The sequence below is a fragment of the Melospiza georgiana genome, chromosome W (genome assembly GCF_028018845.1).
Source record: "Melospiza georgiana isolate bMelGeo1 chromosome W, bMelGeo1.pri, whole genome shotgun sequence".
Classification (NCBI taxonomy): Eukaryota; Metazoa; Chordata; class Aves; order Passeriformes; family Passerellidae; genus Melospiza; species Melospiza georgiana.
In genome coordinates, this window is record NC_080464.1 from 8,638,681 (window position 1) to 8,657,915 (window position 19,235).

The 19,235-nt window shown below is 42.9% G+C and overlaps 1 protein-coding gene across 2 annotated transcripts in view; it reads right to left on the minus strand.

The window, feature by feature from the left end:
* Positions 1-1,841: 1,841 nt before the first annotated feature.
* The window catches only part of LOC131095434 (protein ARK2N-like), a 69,133-nt gene continuing 51,739 nt past the window's right edge, over positions 1,842-19,235 (minus strand). The window contains exons 3-4 of one of the 2 annotated variants that reach the window (XM_058043136.1): positions 5,364-5,490; positions 1,842-2,065 (exon numbers count right to left, since the gene is read on the minus strand). In XM_058043136.1, the coding sequence (XP_057899119.1) occupies positions 1,876-2,065; positions 5,364-5,490 (317 nt within the window). In that variant the 3' untranslated portion in view covers positions 1,842-1,875. The remainder of the gene's footprint in view (positions 2,066-5,363; positions 5,491-19,235) is intronic. The other variant, XM_058043135.1, reaches the window with a different exon arrangement.

Genomic DNA, 19,235 nt, shown 5'->3' on the forward strand with positions numbered 1-19,235 from the left:
TGAGTTGTGTGATTAAAATGCAAGGAGAAAAGATTGACAGCCACTACTGATTATAGTGCCCAAATAGCATGGGGCTTTTCCCTACTGCAGTGTGAATGGGCTCCATCCACACTCCCCTCCCTACCTCTTTCCTTCCCCCAGAGAGAGAAATCAGTCACTAGAAGCACCACATACATTTTTCTGGCCATGCAATATATTTATATTCAATGTTTTAGAAAGCTTGAAATTGGAATATCAATCCCTTATCTAATTGTTCTTTAAAGTGCAGTCTGAGCTGGTTTTTTTTGTTTGTTTGTTTTTGTTTTTACCTGCAGATAAAATTACTGGAAGCCAAATAAAATTTATAAACCAGCTAACACAAAAAGAAAACAGAACTTCCCATGTCCTCATTACTGACTGTTCAGCCTCAAATGGCAGAAAATCTGATGACAGAGCAGTACAAAATTCCCACTAGAAACAACAGGAATACAAAGAAATGTTTTAATTACACAACTGACATTTAAAGTGAATATAATCTTGTAAAGTCTAATCTTTGGTTTTTGCCTTGAGAAAGGCTCAAAATGACAGGTGAGTGGCAAGAATTTCCATATACACTACAGAAACTACAGCCTGCTAAAGTAAGTAGTTTTGCTGATTTCAGTAAATATTCTGGTAGAAAGTGTTTCCTGAATCATATCTGAAAAAACAATTCCAAAATTAGTGTAAGAGACATGACCTAAAGCCAGGAAAATAATCCAGATCTATTTAAAATAATAATGATAATGATAATGATAATGATAATGATAATGATAATAATAATAATAATAATAATAATAATAATAATAATAATAATCACAACTTTAAGTTCTTATCCTGCAACACCTTTTAGGACAGAGTTTTAAGCACTTGAGTGGTCCATCTAGTTTCAGCAAACTGTCCTTGCTGAATGTTGCACAGCTGCTAAAGTGCTTTGCCAGACTAGGATTTTGGAACTTGTTTGGGGTTGGGTTTTTTTTGAGATGGTGAATGATGCAAATAAGCAACAGTAGAAATGAGGACTGCAAGCAAAATGTTTCATTTCTCTCCTTCTACTCCAGGCAAGACTCATTTAGGAAAAAAAATTCAGCTCTATTTAAAAAAAGAGAGGGATGCTGGGCTTTTTTATTACTTTTCTTTTTCCTGTGTTTTGCCATAATCATCTGCTACTAAGTCACTACTATTACTATTTTAAACCATAACAAGACATGATAAATGATCAGTGAAACACAGTAGTCAGATAAAATACAACTGAAGAGTGCAAACTATAAATTATATTGAAAATAAAAATGCTTAAAATAAAAGCTGTTCAGTGCATATGTTATGGGCCATTTGCATTAAAGACAGTCCCTCCTGCTGCTAAAATATCCAAATCAGCTTGGGTAAAAATACTCTTGGCCCAATTTTCAGAAGTACTGAATACCCCTCAGTTCCACTGAAATCAGTGAGGACACAGCATTTTTCAAAATCACTGATGCTCACACAGCAAAGCACTAGCTTCTACTAACCAACTCAATATACTGATAAATTAAAAATGTTCTGAAATTGGAGGTGAGAAAGAGTGGGTGGACATAAGTCTGCACAGTTATTTCTTCAGATTAACATACACATGTTAGAAACTGTAGATGTGTTTTAAATTTGGTGCTATTAGGTTTTAATTGTGAGAGGAATCCTTCTTTGAAAAGGCAAAACCATTTTAAATTATATTGAAATCATACTACATTCTTATGGGAATGAAAAAGATCATGAGTTTGAATTTCATAAAGCCAAGAAGGGAGCTTCTAAAGTTGAAGCTTAAACCATGAACTTCTATGCCACAAAGGGGAGAAGGAGTGGGGACAGAAACAAAGGGATGCTGCATTACAGTAGATATTTGCGTCTTGTATCCTCATCCAAAGTGAGGTCTACTACTTCTGGGGGTGAAGACCAGTTCTGTTGGGGAGTCACTGCTGTCCATGATTGTGTTTGCTGAGTGTTAATATATTGTGAGCTTGAGCCACGCTTCCAAGATGACACACTCTGAATCACACCTCCCCTGGGATGCACATACCTGTAGCAAGGCAAAAACCACAAAGGAATAAAGCTACTATTGAATTCAGGAGCAAAATTCTTAGCTGCAGTGTTTTATCACATAGGCATCTTGTTAACATGCCCCTCTCTAAAATGTCCTCATGGATTTTCCATTTGTAGAGTCCATCACATCTTAAATACCCAGTAAACAAAGCTGAGACTAAATTTAAACTTGGTGGTGACAATAAAATTATTTTTAAGAACTGAATTCTGCCAGTGGGTATAAAGTGATATTCCTTACAAAATATGTGCACGGATTCCAAGGATCTTGAAGAAGTCTGCCCTATTATGTGTAATACCATGCACTATTGAGAAGCATAGTTTCTTGATAGCACTTTTACCTGCTGCACTTAAAAAGAGAAAAATTTTAAGTGAGGTTGGATGTGACAAAGAAAAGCTATCTTTCTATATGAAATCAAACCCATGTTAAAATAAGTAGGCAATGATACTTTAATTACAATATTTTAAAAAGAAAGCTTGTCAATTCCATGATTACATTCATTGCATCTGATATTTATTTTGGTCTTCTTAACTAAAATTACAATAATGCTGAGAAATGCTCACTGATAACAGTACAGCCCAACTTCAGCAAAACAATGAATCTTTCAGTGATTAAAGTCAATGAGAATAAATAATGTATTTAAAGATAAACACACACTCAAGTGCCTAGCTGAAGCAAGGTACATATCTACTTATTTGCACAGTATTTTTACTTATTACATTCATAGTAGATATGTTATGATTGAAGTACAAGATAATAATAATTAGTAAAAAAACACAACACAATGAAAGACCAATTTTGTTATATGATGAAGTGATGACAAGAATTTACTGGAGCATTTAAGATGATAATTTCCACCTGTAAGTCTTAAACAAACACTAGGAAAACTTGCTGTCTGGTGCTCCAAAAATTGGTTTGCCTCTTATAAGCACTGATGGTGGCTGCACACATAAGTAGGAGGTGTTTTGGCTGCTGGGGTAAGCTTTTCCCATTTCTTTGTGAATGTGCATGTACTGTATTTCAGGAACCTAAATTTTATGCGTTGCTCAAATATCCCAGGCACATTTTAATTTTTTTTTTTTTGAGGTAATGCAATTTATTTTCTCCAGCACTACTTAGGTTATGCTCATCTCTCTTGGTTCTCGTTATAATTTCATTAAATAGAATGAAAAATCTCATTCTCTGAGCTGTAACTTCTCTGAATATAAATGTCTCATTGCCTTCTCAGATACACTATTTACTTTTGGATGTGATGTTTTCATGTTTAAAATGACTTTTTCATTACTTCTTCAGTGTTAAAAATACATACTTAAAGTATGTATCTACAAAGAATTAGCAATAAGAGACCAGAACTCTAAAAAATGTATCTGATTTCTTTCTTTTAAGAAGAAATATTTTTAAGCATAACTGGAAAAAATTAAACAAACTAAAAAAAATAGTCTTTGTGTCTTAAGTAGATGCCAAGTAATATTCTAATGATGAAAAACTGCACCAATACGTTAATAATCTGAAAAACTACAAATGATGGATAAACTCCAGGGTGTCATGACTCACACCAGTCCAATAATGACATGGAATATGGAGCATGATAAAAAACAGTGTGAGCAAGAGAACAGAATCCAAACACCATGCTAAGCATGTAAAAATACTGATCAAAAACCTAAACCTTTTCCAAAAGACAACCCTGAAAGAAGCCCACCAATATTTCATAACTGCAAGCCTAGACCTGCAAGAGAAATACAATTCTAAATAGGATTTGAACAACTGAGACACATGAGTATTTAACAGAGGCAGTAAAAACTAGTCTGTGGGAGATGACAGATGGTTACATGAACAAAGGAAAGCACAAAAGTGTGCTTTAAGTCTGCCTTTGTTGAAATTATTTCAGTCCATATCTACTAAAACTGATTTTAAATGGCAGTTCTGCATTTACTTCACATTTCCCTTCTTGTACACAGTAAATATTATTGAGGGAAGTGGCATGAAAAGTTTTTGAATAGGGGACCTCAAACAGAAGGGTTGTGCATGCATAGTGCTAGACAGATTTACACAAACTAGTATTGGAGGACAAGTCCACACTGCTTATTATTGGCACAAAGATACTCCAAGCCCTGGGCTGCTGGATAAACAGTCAGGACAGCTACTTCCTAAGGAATTAGTACCTTCCAAAAGTGTTAGCCACTCAAGGACTTTCATTATTCTAAAAGCCAAGACAGCTTCCTGCCTGGGAAACTAAGTCCTACACACCTTCCTCCTTCCTTTCACCAAGAAAGATGTGGTGAAGGGACAACAAAGAACAGCTCTGCTTTGTCCCTCACATGCCTTTTCTGACTCCAAGCATCCACCACATCCACCAGGCAGCAGACTAGTTTTAGAGAGACCTTGTCCGTATAGTGTTTTAACTTGCTTTTATTCCACCAAATTGACACTCCATACTATATGCAAATGCCAGTCTTGTTCAACTGCTTCGTGATATCTTAAGGCAAAGGAAGATCATAGATTAAAGATGAAGAGTAACATTAAAAAAATGCCTAGTAAGAATAACACCTGAAGCACAGCTGGACAGCTTTCTATCTGAGCTTGAAACCTCTGGTTTCTGTACCCTCCTTTACTTTGGGGATTTGAACTCTCTTGTATCCTGAAATAAAACCAAGATTCATGAAGATATGATTTTCAATCTAAAGGGGTTAGCTTAAGATGTAAGCTATTGAAAAGTTATTAGCATTTTTACAACTACTGATTAATTAAAGTGGAAGCTGATTAAATGCTTAAAGCTAATATTTTGAAAGGAAAAAAGAACCTATATAAATATTTTAGTTTCATTATTTGCATATTCACACTATGCCTTTAAAATCTGAAGTCCTGATGTCTATATATTTGGTATCTCAATATTTGGCACTTTAATAGTACATATCTTTAGCCTGTTAATGTTTGATATCAAATCACAAGCTTAATATGAATACTTATCAAGTTGGTAGTGTTCTAAAGAAAAATAAACTCTGATATCACCATGACCAGTGGAACAGAAAAAACAAGTGCAACATTTGGTGCCATGATCTAGTTGAGGTGTTAGAACATGGGTTGGACTCGATGATCTTATAGGTCTCTTCCAGCCGAGAATTTCTGTGATTCTGTGATTTGCTACCTTTTGGACATCAGTCATGGATGGATAACTAAAGCAGTGGAAGTCAGCATTTTTTTTTCTTTATTAATTTTGGCAATACAGATATTCTGATAAAATGAAATAAATATTAGAACAAGAAAAAGGAATTCATACCTGGCATGTTCCTGAACTCCAACAATCTCTACTTCACTATCAGAAGAGGCGATATTAATTTCTTTATTGATCTGGGCATTACTTAAAGATATTTTGTCACCTGCAAGGAAGCCTGGATCCAAATGACCTATAGATGGGGAAAATGCAAATACAGCCAATGTTTAACAACTTACATAACTCAGAAATCAGCTGAAAAAGGAATTTCCCAAGTGAACAAAAAAAAAAAAAAAGACTGAAACACTGCAAATGGAAAATCTTTTTAGATTAAGTTATCCAACTTTCTGTTTATCACCCAATACAAGATGACCGCTGGATTTCTCCAGTCTCAATAGCTCCAGTGATAGTGTTATCACACAAATGTGAACCAAGTCTGATTGTTGCATCAAGAACATTCAATGTAATTAGGATTTCCAGCTGTTCTTTTATGACAATGCTGAGTTAGACTGCCTAAACTCCCGTAAAATAAAGAAACAAGACCATCTAATGCAAATAAATCAAACTCAATGATACTGTGAAAAATAAAGCCTATAGGCTGGACATAAACATCACACACTGAGGAATTTTTTTTTTTAGATAGGGGAAGCCAGTCAATGAAATAAAAAACAATAAACCCATCAGTTTCTGGCCATGCTGCTTCACACATCTGCTCTAACATTATTGCAAAGACTTGTAAAAAAACCTTCTGTTTTTCTCAAGTCCCATATACAGCAGTGTTTTTTTAAATTACAGTTCCTCAATGATATCCAGTTCCACAGTCTGTCCTCTCTAAACACTAAGAAGGTTCTTAACCCCAATTAGTGAAGCTTTGTTTGGACATATTAAATAATATTTGCATAGAAAACACAAACCAGACCAAATTATTTCTTTTACAGTAAATACATTATTTTAAAAATCAATTAAAAATAAGATTTAAATTGAAAAAGATAATTTTTATTTTTAAAAATGTTGTTTTAGGGAACAAAAAAAGACAATTACTTCTACTGTCTCTTTAGCAGTAACCTGGGGGATAATGGGCAGCCTTGAAGCAGATGACACTACCTACTCCTTGGGAACCACTCACTCATCTGTATTACACAAGAGAAGAATCAGTAGTCAAGCAGGAAATTTGAGAGGAGGTGAATATATTATGCATATCTAGCTTGAGTAGACATGTCTTCAAAGATGAGAGGATGTAACGGTTTTACAGTGATGAAACATTTAAGATTGAATGAGCCCTTTCCCCCTTCCCTCCCTCATGACAGTGGAGGGAAGAAAAATACCAAAAAATGAAACTACAAGAGGTTAAAAAAGGTTAGATACAAATTTTTATTGAATAAAATAGCAATAAACACAACAATACAAAAGAAAATTGCACAAGAGTGGTTTAACCAACAAAAGCAAGGTGTTGATGATGTTTTGGGGTTTGCCTTTTCTTCTTTTATACGTTTTTGGTATTCTTTGCACACATATTTGTAGCTCTGTAGTCTATTGTATTAATAGCTAGTTTTCCCAGTATTTTTCCATGACCTTTCCCTAGGCAGAAAGACAAAACAAATTCCAGAGCTCCAAGCCCCAGGGGGTACAAGGCCCCTATGCTTTCTTGGTTCTTCCTGGGAATCAAGGTTGAGAACAACTCTTCAAGATACATTTTCATGGACTAAGTACAGCTAGTGGTGAAGAGGAGGGACTCCAGAGAAGGGGCTTGACCTGGGGGGAAATTGCATCACCACTTGTCCTCCTAACTGTTGCTTTTTATCAATTATGCTAATTTCCTAAAACCTATAAAAATGTACTCACCCCTGTGGAGGTGGGCTTTTGTGCACATCTTTCCATAACTGCCCCCGAAGGCCTTCAAATAAAGATCTGCTCTTATATTATCTCCTTACTAAAATTATCTCCAGTTTCATTTCCACACTCAGAAAAAGTCAACAATATCATGTGGCCTCTCTGGAACAAAGAAAAGATGGCAGGGACTTACGGAGCAATTCCAATGGGGGATGGGAGGTGCTGGTGCTGCCTGGAACAGCTCCAGATTTGCAGTGGAGGGTTTCCTGCTCTGGCACTGCAGCAGTGGCAGTGGTGGTGGCAGTGAGTATCTCTCCCTGCTGAGTTCACTTTGACACCAGGTTCCTGCACTGCCACTACCACTGGGGGTGTGTGAGGAGGTTGGTTCTGCAACCTTACTGCCTCTTCTTACCACCTCACTGGGCTCCTTTTCGTCTCAGCTGGACTCCCTCTTGGCTTGGCCAGACTCAGTTGAAATCAGTGCCCTTGCTCCAGGTCACTTTGCTACCCTGAAGGGGGGGAAGAACTGGTCCCATGGTGAACTGAAACTGTGCAGCCCTGGCTCCACTGGTCTCAGCTGCATAACAGAGCTGTCACTTCAGCACCATCCCCCAGAGTGGCGCCCATGTCTCTCCTCAGCCCCTTGTTCTGCAAAAACATCCTGGAGGGATGGGAAATAGGGGGAAATGGTGGGGCATGGGGTGCTGGGATCTGCAGGTCCTTTAGCTGGAGTGAGCCAAACAAAAATGGCCCCCTTTCCATTTCTGGCCATGGCATTTTCCCTGCCAAAAGCACGCTATGCTAGTTTAACACAACCTGGCTTTTAGTGGAGGTGGAGGAAGCCACAGGAGCTGCCTCTGAGAGACAAACTCCTAGAAACTTCTACTATGCCCAGCAGAGCCAATCCCTGAAGGCGCTGATGATGGACATATTGGCTGACCCAATTAGAGAAGTTGGAAATGCCTCTGTGATATCATATTAAAGAAAGAAAAAAGCCATGGGAAGCTCTCTTTCTTCCTCAGAGGGGTGGGTAGGTGCCGGTGCCCTCCTAGCACTGAGAGCAGCCTTGTGGCTGGCACTGGGGGTGGCCAGGGCCAGGAGCAGGCACACAGCCGCCGTCATCTCAGAGCTGGGAGTGGCAGCACAGCTGGGGTGGTGCAGTTGGGGTAGCACAGCACGGCTCGCAATGAACTTTACTTGCTTAGCTACTTTTAACCAGCTGTGCTGTGGACAGAAGAGCAGGGGCAGTGACAATAGCTTCTCCTTCTCGATGCCCCGCATGAACAGAAGCCCTAAATGGCAGCTGGCACCACCTGCTCGGTTCTGGCAGGGACTACATGGCCAGCAGCGAAGGGCATGGCAAGCAGCTCCCCAACGCAGAGCCCAGATGGGATCAACCTTTCAGCACTGCAGAATTCTATAAAAACTTTTCAATTGATAGAACTAGAGAACAAATGAACCTACAAACACCAATTCTCTCCTGAGTCAAAGAAAAGGTGAAGACATGTGAGGAGAGCAACATGACGACACTAAGGTTGGTGCAAAGGAGGGAGGGAGAGGAGGAGGTGCTCTGGGCATTGGAGATGAAATCCTTCTGCAAGCTGTGGTGAGGACTATAATACAACAGTTTCCCTGTAATTCATGAACTGTATGGGGGGGATGCAGAGTTCACGCGCAGCCCGTGAAAAAGAGTGGTCACACTGGAGGGAATGAATGCCGAAAAACTGTAATATAGTGAGAAACTTGAACAGGGAGAGAAGACCCTTGCTTTCTGAGATAGAGAAAGAGGACCCTAGCTTCCAGACTAGAACAGCTCATCCTTAAAAGACCACACCCCATGATCAAATGACTCCTGAAAACAGTTGTGGGAAGACTGTTTGCCTGTGGAAGGGACTCACGTTGCAGCAGGTCAGGGGGGACTGCTACTTGTGAAAATTAGAACCATGCTGGAAAAGTTCTCAGCAAACTGGCTCCCATGGAAAAGACCCCACGGCATAGGAAAAGAGACTCCTCTCCCTAAGAAAATGGAAAAAAGATTTTTTTAGAAGTGACAAACTGACTAAAAACCCCATGTTTTGCCTCCTTTCATTGTCGGTAGAAAGGAAAGAAGGGCTGGAGGGGAGGGGAAAGGTGTTCTAAAAGTTTATTTTAGTTCACATTTTCCTCTTTTAATTCTGTTAATAAATTTTTCTTTCAAGATTTCAAGTTTTGAGCCAGTTTTGCCCTTAGAGTGTTTCTTCCCAATCCTTACCTCAACTCATGAGCCCCTTTGATTGTTCTTTCCCCCTCCTCTGCTCAACTATAGCAGAGGAGAATGAGTGAGTGGTTTTTTGTGGGTGCCTGGCTTCTAGCTTCTAGCCAGTGTCAAACCCCAACACATGCCTATGGTTATGATGCAAAATGCTATTGAATATTGAATAAACAGCACTGAAAGCTCCACCCCCTTGTCTCTGTACCCAAGACATTGTCTCCCCTTATTCTATACCATGCAACTCATGCCCAGATTTTATAGCTTTTAAATGTATGCACATACACATACAAATAACTATATACAAACACAGTTATTATTTAAGTGCTCAATGACAGTTCCCCCAATAATATTTTTATTTTTAGTCCATGACTAGTGTAACTTGAGTAGTCCAAATTCATTGGCCAGAGTATTTATGATATATAATGGGAGCGTCATTCAACAACCAATATTACATATATAATTCAACATTACAGACAGTTCTAACCAAAAAATCAAATCCCCTTGAGGGATTGTGCTTCTCCATTCCTCTGCATTACCCACCAAGTGCAACCAGATCCTTAAGCAAAAACAGTCCCACCGATAAGTTTGTCTTTGCCTGAGGCAGGGCTAATCCAATCTGTCTTTCTTGATTCTCCTTTGCACCACAAGGACTTTTTCTCTGTGGTACATAAGGGTCCTGACTGAGCAGGGACACCTTGATTGGTAGAACCTCAGATGTTAACTAACCAGGTGGCCTTGGCCAAATGCAGATCCCAGTGTTTGAAGGTCCCACCACCCATTGCTTTCAGTGTGGTTTTTGATAGTTCATTCTGCTGTTGAAATTTCCTAGAGGCTGATGCATGATAGGGAATATGATACACCTACTCAATAACGTGCTCTCTGGCCCAGGTGTCTATGAGGTTGTTTTTGAAATGAGTCTAATTGTTCGACTCAATTATTTCTGGGGTGCCATGAAGCCACAGGACTTGCTTTTCAAGTCCCAAGATGGTGTTCCAGGCAGTGGCGTGAGGCACAGGGTGCGTCTCCAGGCATCCAGTGATTGCTTCCACCATGATAAGCACTTAACACTTGCCTTGGCAGGTTTGCAAGAGTGTGATGTAAAGAATCTGAAAGGCCTCCCCATATTTATATTTTGACCATCATCCCCCATACCACAGAGGCTTTATCCGCTTGGCCTGCTTGATTGCAGCACATTTCACAGTTATGAATAACCTGGGAGATGATGTCCATGGTTAAGTCCACCAGGTAATGAGCCAATCTGTGTGTTACATCTCTTCCCCAATGACCTGAGGAGTCATGGGCCCACTGAGCTAGAAATAACTCACCTTTATGTTACCAGCCCAGATCTACCTGAGACACTTTATTCTTGGCAACTTGGTCAATCTGTCTGTTGTAGTGATGCTCCTTTTTAGCCCTACTCTTCGGTACGTGTACATCTACATGATGTACTTTCACAGTCAACTTCTCTATCCAGGCAGCGATCTCTTGCCACAATTCAGAAGTCGAGATGGGTTTTCCTCTGTGCTGCCAATTGGCCTTCTTCCATTGGTCCACCCATCCCCACAAGGTGCTTGCTATTATCCAGGAGTCAGTGTAGAAGTAGACTCTTGGCCATCTCTCTCTTTCAGCCATATATAAAGCCAGCTGGATGTCTTTCATCTCTGCAACCTGACTTGATCCACCTTGTCCCTCAATAGTTTCTGTGACTCATTGTGTGGGACTGTGTAGAGCAGCTTTCCATTTTTGATATATCCCTGCAATATGTCAGGACCCATCAGTGAAGAGAGCATATTGCTTTTCATTTTTGGGTAGCTGATTATATGCTGGGGCCTCCTTAGCACCTCTCACCTTGTCCTCCTCCTCTTCTGATGATAATCCAAAATTTTCACCTTTAGGCCAGTTTGCAGTGATCTGTAAGATCCCAGGGCAATTGGGATTTCCTTTCTGAGCTTGCTGTGTGATCAGAGTGATCCACTTAATCCATGAAGCACCAGTGGCATGATGCGTGGAAGGGACTTTCCCTTTGAACATCCAGCCCAGCACTGGCAGTCAGAGTGCCAGGAGGAACTGTGCTTCAGTGCCAATCACTTTTGAAGCAGCTTGAAAACCTTCATCAGCTGCTAGGATCTCCTTCTCAGTTGGGGTGTAGCTGGCCTCAGATCCTCTGCACTCCTAAGTCCAGAATCCCAGAGGTCATCCTCGAGTGTCCCCAGGTATTTTTTGCCGGAGGCTCCAGGAAGGACCATTCTTCCAATCTGCAGTGTAGAGCATGTTCCTCACATCCTGTCTTGTCCTGACTGGCCCAAGTGGTGGTGTTCACAGGAGTCCCAGGACGAGGGAAGAGATGAGGATCTGACTCCATGTTTCAGAAGGCTAATTTATTATTTTATGATATATATATTATATTAAAACTATACTAAAAGAATAGAAGAAAAGATTTCATCAGAAGGCTTGCAAGGAAAAGAAAGAATGGAATGATAATAAAATCTTGTGAGTGACCAGACAGTCCGATACAGCTGGACTATAATTGGCCATTCATTAGAAAACAGCCACATGAAACCAATCAAAGATGCACCTGTTGCATTCCACAGCAGCAGATAATTATTGTTTACATTTTGTTCCTGAGGCCTCAGCTTCTCAGGAGAAAAAATCCTAAGGAAAGGATTTTTCATAAAACAAGTCTGTGACACAAGGGCTACTGCATGAACAATCTGCTGTTTAATCTGTTCAAAACCTTGTTGCTATTCATGGCCCCATTTAAAATATTTTTTCTTCTGGGTCACAAGATAGAGAGGGCTTAAAATCTGACTTTACTCTGGGATGTGCATCTTCCAAAAACCCACAGTACCTAAAAAAGCCTGTTTCCTTCTTGCTGGTCAGTGGGGACATAGCTGCTATTTTGTTAATCACATCCACTGCAATCTAACAATGTTCATCTTGACAATTTTACTCCTAAGAACTGAATTTCCTGGGCAGGTTCCTTGACCTTACTTTGCTTTATGGCAAAACCAAATGTCAGGAGGATTTGGATTATCTTCTCTCCTTTCTCAAAAAACTTCCTCTGCTCTGTTTCCCCATATAGTAATGTCATCAATGTACTGCAAGTGTTCTGGAGCCTCACCCTTTTTCATGGCAGATGATTGGGCTGTGTTTCTACTCCTGGGGCAGTCAGTTCCAGGTGTACTGGATGGCCCTCCAGGGGAAAGCAAACTGTGGCCTGCATTCTGCTGCTAAAAGAATGGAGAAAAACGCATTAGCAATGTTAATGGTAACACCACTTTGCTGTCTTGGCCTCCAGTTCGTACTGAAGTTCCAGCATGTCCAGCACAGCAGCACTCAGTGGTGTGACATCATTCAGGCCATGATAGTCCACTGTCAGCCTCCACTCTCCACTGGACTTACGCACCGGCCATATAGGACTATTAAAAGGTGAACAAGTCTTGCTGACCACTCCCTGGCTATCCAGTTTACAGATGATCTTATGGATGGAAATCATGGAGTCTCAGTTGGTGTGGTGTTGGCAACAATGCACTGTTGCAGTGGTGATCAATACCTTTTCTTCTTTGACCCTCAGCAGTCCCACAGCAGAAGGCCCCTCTGAGAGACCAGGCAAAGTATTCAGCTGTCTTGTTTCTTCTGTGTCCAGAGCAGCTATCCCCAAATGCCAACAGTACCCTTTTGTGTCTTTGAAATACACTCTCCTGAGGTAATCTATGCCAAGGATGCATGGGGCCTCTGGGCCAGTCACAATGGCGTGTTTTTGCCACTCTTCCCCAGTCAGGCTCACTTTAGCTTCCAGTACAGTCAGGTGTTGTGATCCCCTCTGTCACCCCAGAAATAAGGATAGATTCCATCCCTTCATATCTTGATGGAACATCAGGGCACATTGTGCACCAGGGTCAACTAGAGTCTTATATTCTTGTGGATCTGATGGCCAGGCCATCAGATCCACACAGTCCAATAGATCTGATTGTCCCTTGCCTCTACCTGGCCAGAGGCAGGGCCCCTCTAGTTCTATTCACAGTGCTTGTTGCTTCCTCCCTGTAAGTATGAACTGGGAGTCCCTTCCAGAGGATCAGACAGCATCATCTATTCTACCTAGGGGCTTGCCCACGAGAGACCAGAGAAGCATTTATCCTTGATGAGTCTCTTGTGGCAGTTGTTCTTCCTCTCAACTCCAGTAACTGTGCTACTAGGGCAGAGGTGGGTTTTCCATCCCATCTCTGTGTCTTCTCCATGGTCATACAGGTAAAACCACAGATTACCTCATGGTGTGTACCTTCTTTCTTCCCATCTGGGGGATGCCTGCTCCTAATAGCAGGGGCTCTGGTCTGTACTGATGAGACATGGAACATTCCCTCCCTAAGCTACTCTATGAGTTTCTGATGGCCCTCTTCAATTTTTCTCTTCCAGTTTCTGGGTATGCTTGTCTGGTTCTGTTTCCATGGCCAAGACGTGGGCCTTAAACAGGGCGATAGTGTCTTTATCTCCAGTTTGGTAGCCAAAGTACCCACTGTGTCTTCTCTCTCCTTTCATTGCAGGGGTGCTAAGTAGTAGGAATATATGCTCGACCTGAGCCATATGAATTTTGTCCACATCTGTGATGTACACTGGACGCAGTCTGGACTTTTAGGGAATTGTTCATCATCTGAAAAAATTATCTCCATCTCAGTTATTTCTCTCAGGCACCAGATACCTTTCTCCATGCTGCTCTACTGGCCTTGCTGCTCATAGGGGTCTTGGGCTTCCCTGCTGTCAAGGGTTGTTGCTGGCTGGATGCCAGGCATCCACCAAAGCTGCTCACTCACTCCCCTCCACAGATGGACAGAGGACAGAAAATTTAAGAAAGAGTTCAGGGGTTGAGATAAAGACCTGGAGAGATCCCTCACCAAATACCATCATGGGCAAAACAGGCTCAAATTATAGATAGTAAGTGAATTTATTGCTAACAAAATCAGAGCAGGATAATGAGAAGTAAAAGAAAACCTTAAAAACACCTTACCCCCATGTCTCCCTCCTTCCCAGCTCTACCTCCTACCCCAGCAGCGCAGGGAGCCAGGAAATGGAGGTTATGGTCAGTTCATCACTTGTGGCTTCTCCCGCTGCTCAGAGAGAGGAGTTATTCCCCTGCTGCACCATGGGATCCCTCCCATGGGAGACAGTTCTCAGTGAACTTCTCTGACGTGAGTCCATCTCACTAAATAAAAGCTCTGCAAACTGCTGCAACGTGAATCCATCCTACAGGCAACAGTACCCCTCAAACTGCTGCAGCATGGATCACTCTTCCACAGGGTGCAGTCATTCAAGGATGGGCTGCTCTAGCATGGGAACAGGGCCTCTCTTTCCATAGGTCTCCCATGGGGTCACAGCCAGGCATCCACCTGCTCCAGTGTGGGTCTCCTCCATGGACTGCAGGTGGAATGCCTGTTTCACCATGGTTTGCAGAGGAATCTCAGCTCTGGCACCTGGAGCATCTCCTCCCTCTCCTTCTCCGCTGATATTGGTGTCTGCATAGTTTTTCTTCTCACATATTCTCACTCTTCTCTGGCTGAAATTAAAACTGCATCACCACTTTTTGTTTTGATTTTTTCTTAACTATGTTATCACAGCGGTGTTACCATCATTTCTAATTGGCCCAGCCTTGATCAGTGGCACATCCATCTTTGGAGCCACCAGGGACTGGTTCTGCTGGACACTGAGGAAACTTCTAGCAGCTCCTCACAGGAGCCACCTCTGTAGCCCCCAGCTACCAAAAACCAGGCCATGCAAACCCAATACAACAGTGAAGGTATATTTCCCTGACACTTGATAGGAGTCACCTCCAAAGGCTGAGAGATTTTTTTGCTTTTTTCCGATCCCCTTATCAATAAACACATCCGGGGACAGGGATCCTAATTGCCTGACTTCACTACCATCTAGGTTCATGTCTTCAGTTGTGACATTCCAGAGGTGAAACAGCCAGGTCAATGTGGACTCTCTCTCTGGCAGGAGAACTCTCTCTGCAGCTCATGCAGCTCACCCACGGAGATGGACTGCATGATTATCTCTGGCTCTGTCTCTTTTGCTGGTTGTGAGGGTCACGCCTCCACTTCATCCCTCACTAAACAAACTGATTTGGTCTTGGATTTCCTCTTCTGAACAGGAGTGACTACTACTGGCTTGGGCTGTCTGCCTGGTTGGGTTGCCGTTTGTGTGGCCACGGTGCCCATTGATTTGTTTTCCTTCCCTTGGAAAGTGCTGTACCATTATGAGCAGTATCCAGTAGACTGTGGCCAGTGCCCAGAACGCTGCAGTAAGCTGCCCCTCTCTGGAGCTGCCCCATCATTTTCCCTTCAGACATTTAATCTGTTTAACAGGGTCCTGTAGTTGTTCAGAGGTGAACTTCCAAACCCACCAAATACTTTCTCACGTCCTCCCACACTCATGACTATCCACCCCATGGGCAGATCTCTGAACAGCTTCCCTATAAATCTTTGTCTTGTCTCTAAAGACAATGCAGACTGTACAGAGGAGACATAGCAGAGCTAGCAACAAAATTATGCTTTCCTTAACATCCAGCGGTGTGGATGCTGACAGTCTGGTCAGAGAAAAAGTCAGATAAACTTTCTCAGGCATTACTCTGGGGGAGCTTGAGAAAGCTTAGAGAAAGAATTAGAATAAGAATAAAAATAATCTTTAATTGTTGCAGCTGGTGTTTTGAACATATTGTTTACTTATGTTTACAAGAAGGGTGTTGTTCCTAACTGGCCAATGATGTGAGGGGTGTTGATTGAGGACCAATTAGGTCCAGCTTTCTTGGAACAGTCTATAAAAGAATGTGATGTGTAATAAACTTCACTATTTGCCTTCTCAGACCTTGGAGTCTCATTCAGCCGTCCCTAATACAAGCGCGACATCTGGTGATTGCTGACGTTCATTGCAGCCAAGACTGAAGGACCGGGGTCACCCTCCCTACTCCATAGAGAGAGGTATGGCAGTATTTTCCCTGCGCCCTCTTAGAGGGGGCTGGTCTTTTGTGACCAAGGGTACTGGAACCGGCCTGAGAGCTGGTTGGGATGGGCCCCAGCAAAGAGTTTGTATTCTGGAGCAAACCACTGCTTAGGTGGGCTGATGGGGAAGGGTTCCCTACAATATGGGGAATCAAACCTCTACAGAGGAACAAATCATCCTTTCTGTGTAGAAGGGTGCATTACCGCACATGAGAATTGCTGTATCAGATCATTCCCTGTGTACCCTTCTCTGCTGGGCAAAGGTTCATGGATTTTCGGTAGACGCTGAGACCACTTTTAGCCTGGACACTTGGCAGTCGCTAGGAGACCAGCTGTGGCAACAAATCTCCAGCAGAGATAAGGACGCATTTGAATTAGCAGTTACATGGGGCATTCTCTCTAAAGCTTGTCAGCCCTGGACATTGGAGGAGGGCAATACAGATGTGGCAGACTCAGAGGGTGAGGACAATCCTTCTATGGAGACTGACATGCTGGAAGGCAAGGGGGCTGAGGGGGCTGCTAGCGCTTCCAGCCAGCCTGCCCTCCTCCACTTCCTTCAGGCTGCCGAGGCAGGGGGGCAACCATGGCGGGCGCTGTGGGCAGTGGTGCTGAAACAGCAGAAGGCACCGTGCCCGCAGTTCCACATGCAGCAGGGGGAGGAGGTGGTGCGGACGCTTGGGCTGATCCTTCAGATGGGAACAGAGGGGCTGAAGGGACAACGGCTCCAGCCCTGTCATCTGTCTGCAGTGGAGGCACTCCCACCACTGCTTGCTATGCAGAGAAAGGAGGGGCTGAAGAGGGGGAATGGAACTGGCTGCAGCAAAGGCTCCCCTGCAGCTGTTTGCAGTGCAGAGAGGAGGGGCTGAGGGGGGCAACCATAGGGGGACGCTCAGCAATTTCTGGCTGGGACTCAGCTAACGAAGCCTTTGCAAGCTGTGTCACGGGTGACAGATACTTAGGCATTACAAAGTCACAGGGAGCAGGGTACTTTGGGGGAACATAATCTTGTGGCAAGGGATAGATTTTACGAGCAATTTCTGTATCTCTCAGGGGTTCAGGCAGAGCCGAAGGAAGGCCGCTAGCAGCCCCCTCAGCCCCCTTGCCTTCCAGCATGTCAGTCTCCATAGAAGGATTGTCCTCACCCTCTGAGTCTGCCACATCTGTATTGCCCTCCTCCAATGTCCAGGGCTGACAAGCTTTAGAGAGAATGCCCCATGTAACTGCTAATTCAAATGCGTCCTTATCTCTGCTGGAGATTTCTTGCCACAGCTGGTCTCCTAGCGACTGCCAAGTGTCCAGGCTAAAAGTGGTCTCAGCGTCTACCGAAAATCCATGAACCTTTGCCCAGCAGAGAAGGGTACACAGGGAATGATCTGATACAGCAATTCTCATGTGCGGTAATGCACCCTTCTACACAGAAAGGATGATTTGTTGACGCAGACAGTGACACTGATTAAGATCAACAGCTTGTCCTGCAGCAGGGGAGTGGCCTGGCAGCTGACTGCTGGCAGCGACATGTTGTGAGACCACCCGAGAGCCACCTATAGACACTGCTACCGTGTCAGGTGACTGTGCGACCAAAGCACCCGAGACGTTTTTGGGAATTGGTCAAATTGCGAGCTCTGGAAATCAGGAATTGGGACTTGCTAGAGAAGATGGCGATGCCCAAGGGTGGAATTATCAAGACCATAGATGCAGGGGGAAGAGACACAGGGGAAAGTCAAGTAGTTGTTCCAGCATCTGAAGAAGGTATGCAGGTGGATCAGGGAGGCAGTGTAGCCCCACAGAGGGGGTGTCCAAGCCTTTCCTGTGTTTAAGGCTGTTCCAAATATGGGACAAGTTGACAGGCATGATGTCATAGCATGGAAAGTCGTACAGGATTTGAGAGATAAAGTAGCAAAATATGGGCTTGGTTCTTCAGAAGTTATGCAAGTTATCAGGGTGTTAAACACTGATCTGCTTGCTCCATTTGATATTAAACATCTATGTCAAGTGTTGTTCCAACCTATGCAATTTAGAGTTTTTGAGGACAACTGGAGGCAGGTGTCTGATAAGACTGCAGCAGATAACATGCAATTGCCTCAGGCTGATCCCAGATATGCCGTTGGAGTAGATGCTCTTATGGGGAAGGGTATCTTTTCTAATCCTGATGTTCAGGCGACCTGGGACCCTCGGATTCTTGAGCAGGGTCAAAAGATAGGCATTGGGGCACTGTTAAAAACTATAGAAACGGCTGCTGCCAAGCCACGATATGTGAAAATAACTCAAGGAATAAAGGAACCACTTCGGCCATTTGTTGAGAAAATTGCAGCAGCCTTAGAAAAGCAGGTTGAGGATGACAACTTGAGACAGATTTTATGTAAACAACTAGCAAAGGATAATGCAAATGAAGATTGTAGAAAGATCATAGAAGCTCTTCCAGGTGACCCAACATGAACGGATATGGTCCAAGCATGCTCTAAAAGTGGATTCTGTAGACTATAAAATGTCTGCTTTGGCTGTTGCTTTACAGCCAGCCTGGGCATCCTGTGGGTGTGGACAATAGAGACATGTGAAAAATAAGTGCAAGCAAAAACAGTTAACAGAGAAGCAGAAAGGAAAGAAGGGTCATTTTTTGTGTGCTAGATGTGAGAGGCCAGGTCATTATGCAAACCAATGTAAGTCTAAATACCATGCTAATGGTCAGATTTTTGCATCAGGCTCGGGAAACAGGAGAAAGAGCGCAAAGGGGAACTGTGCTCTGACACAAGTGATTCCTCAGGGCATGGTATCAGCACAGGCTTACTCAGCCATCTTAGGGGCAGTACCCAAGGAGCAGCCGGGGTGGATGTACACACCGCAGCAACAGTCATCTTAGAATCTTGTCAT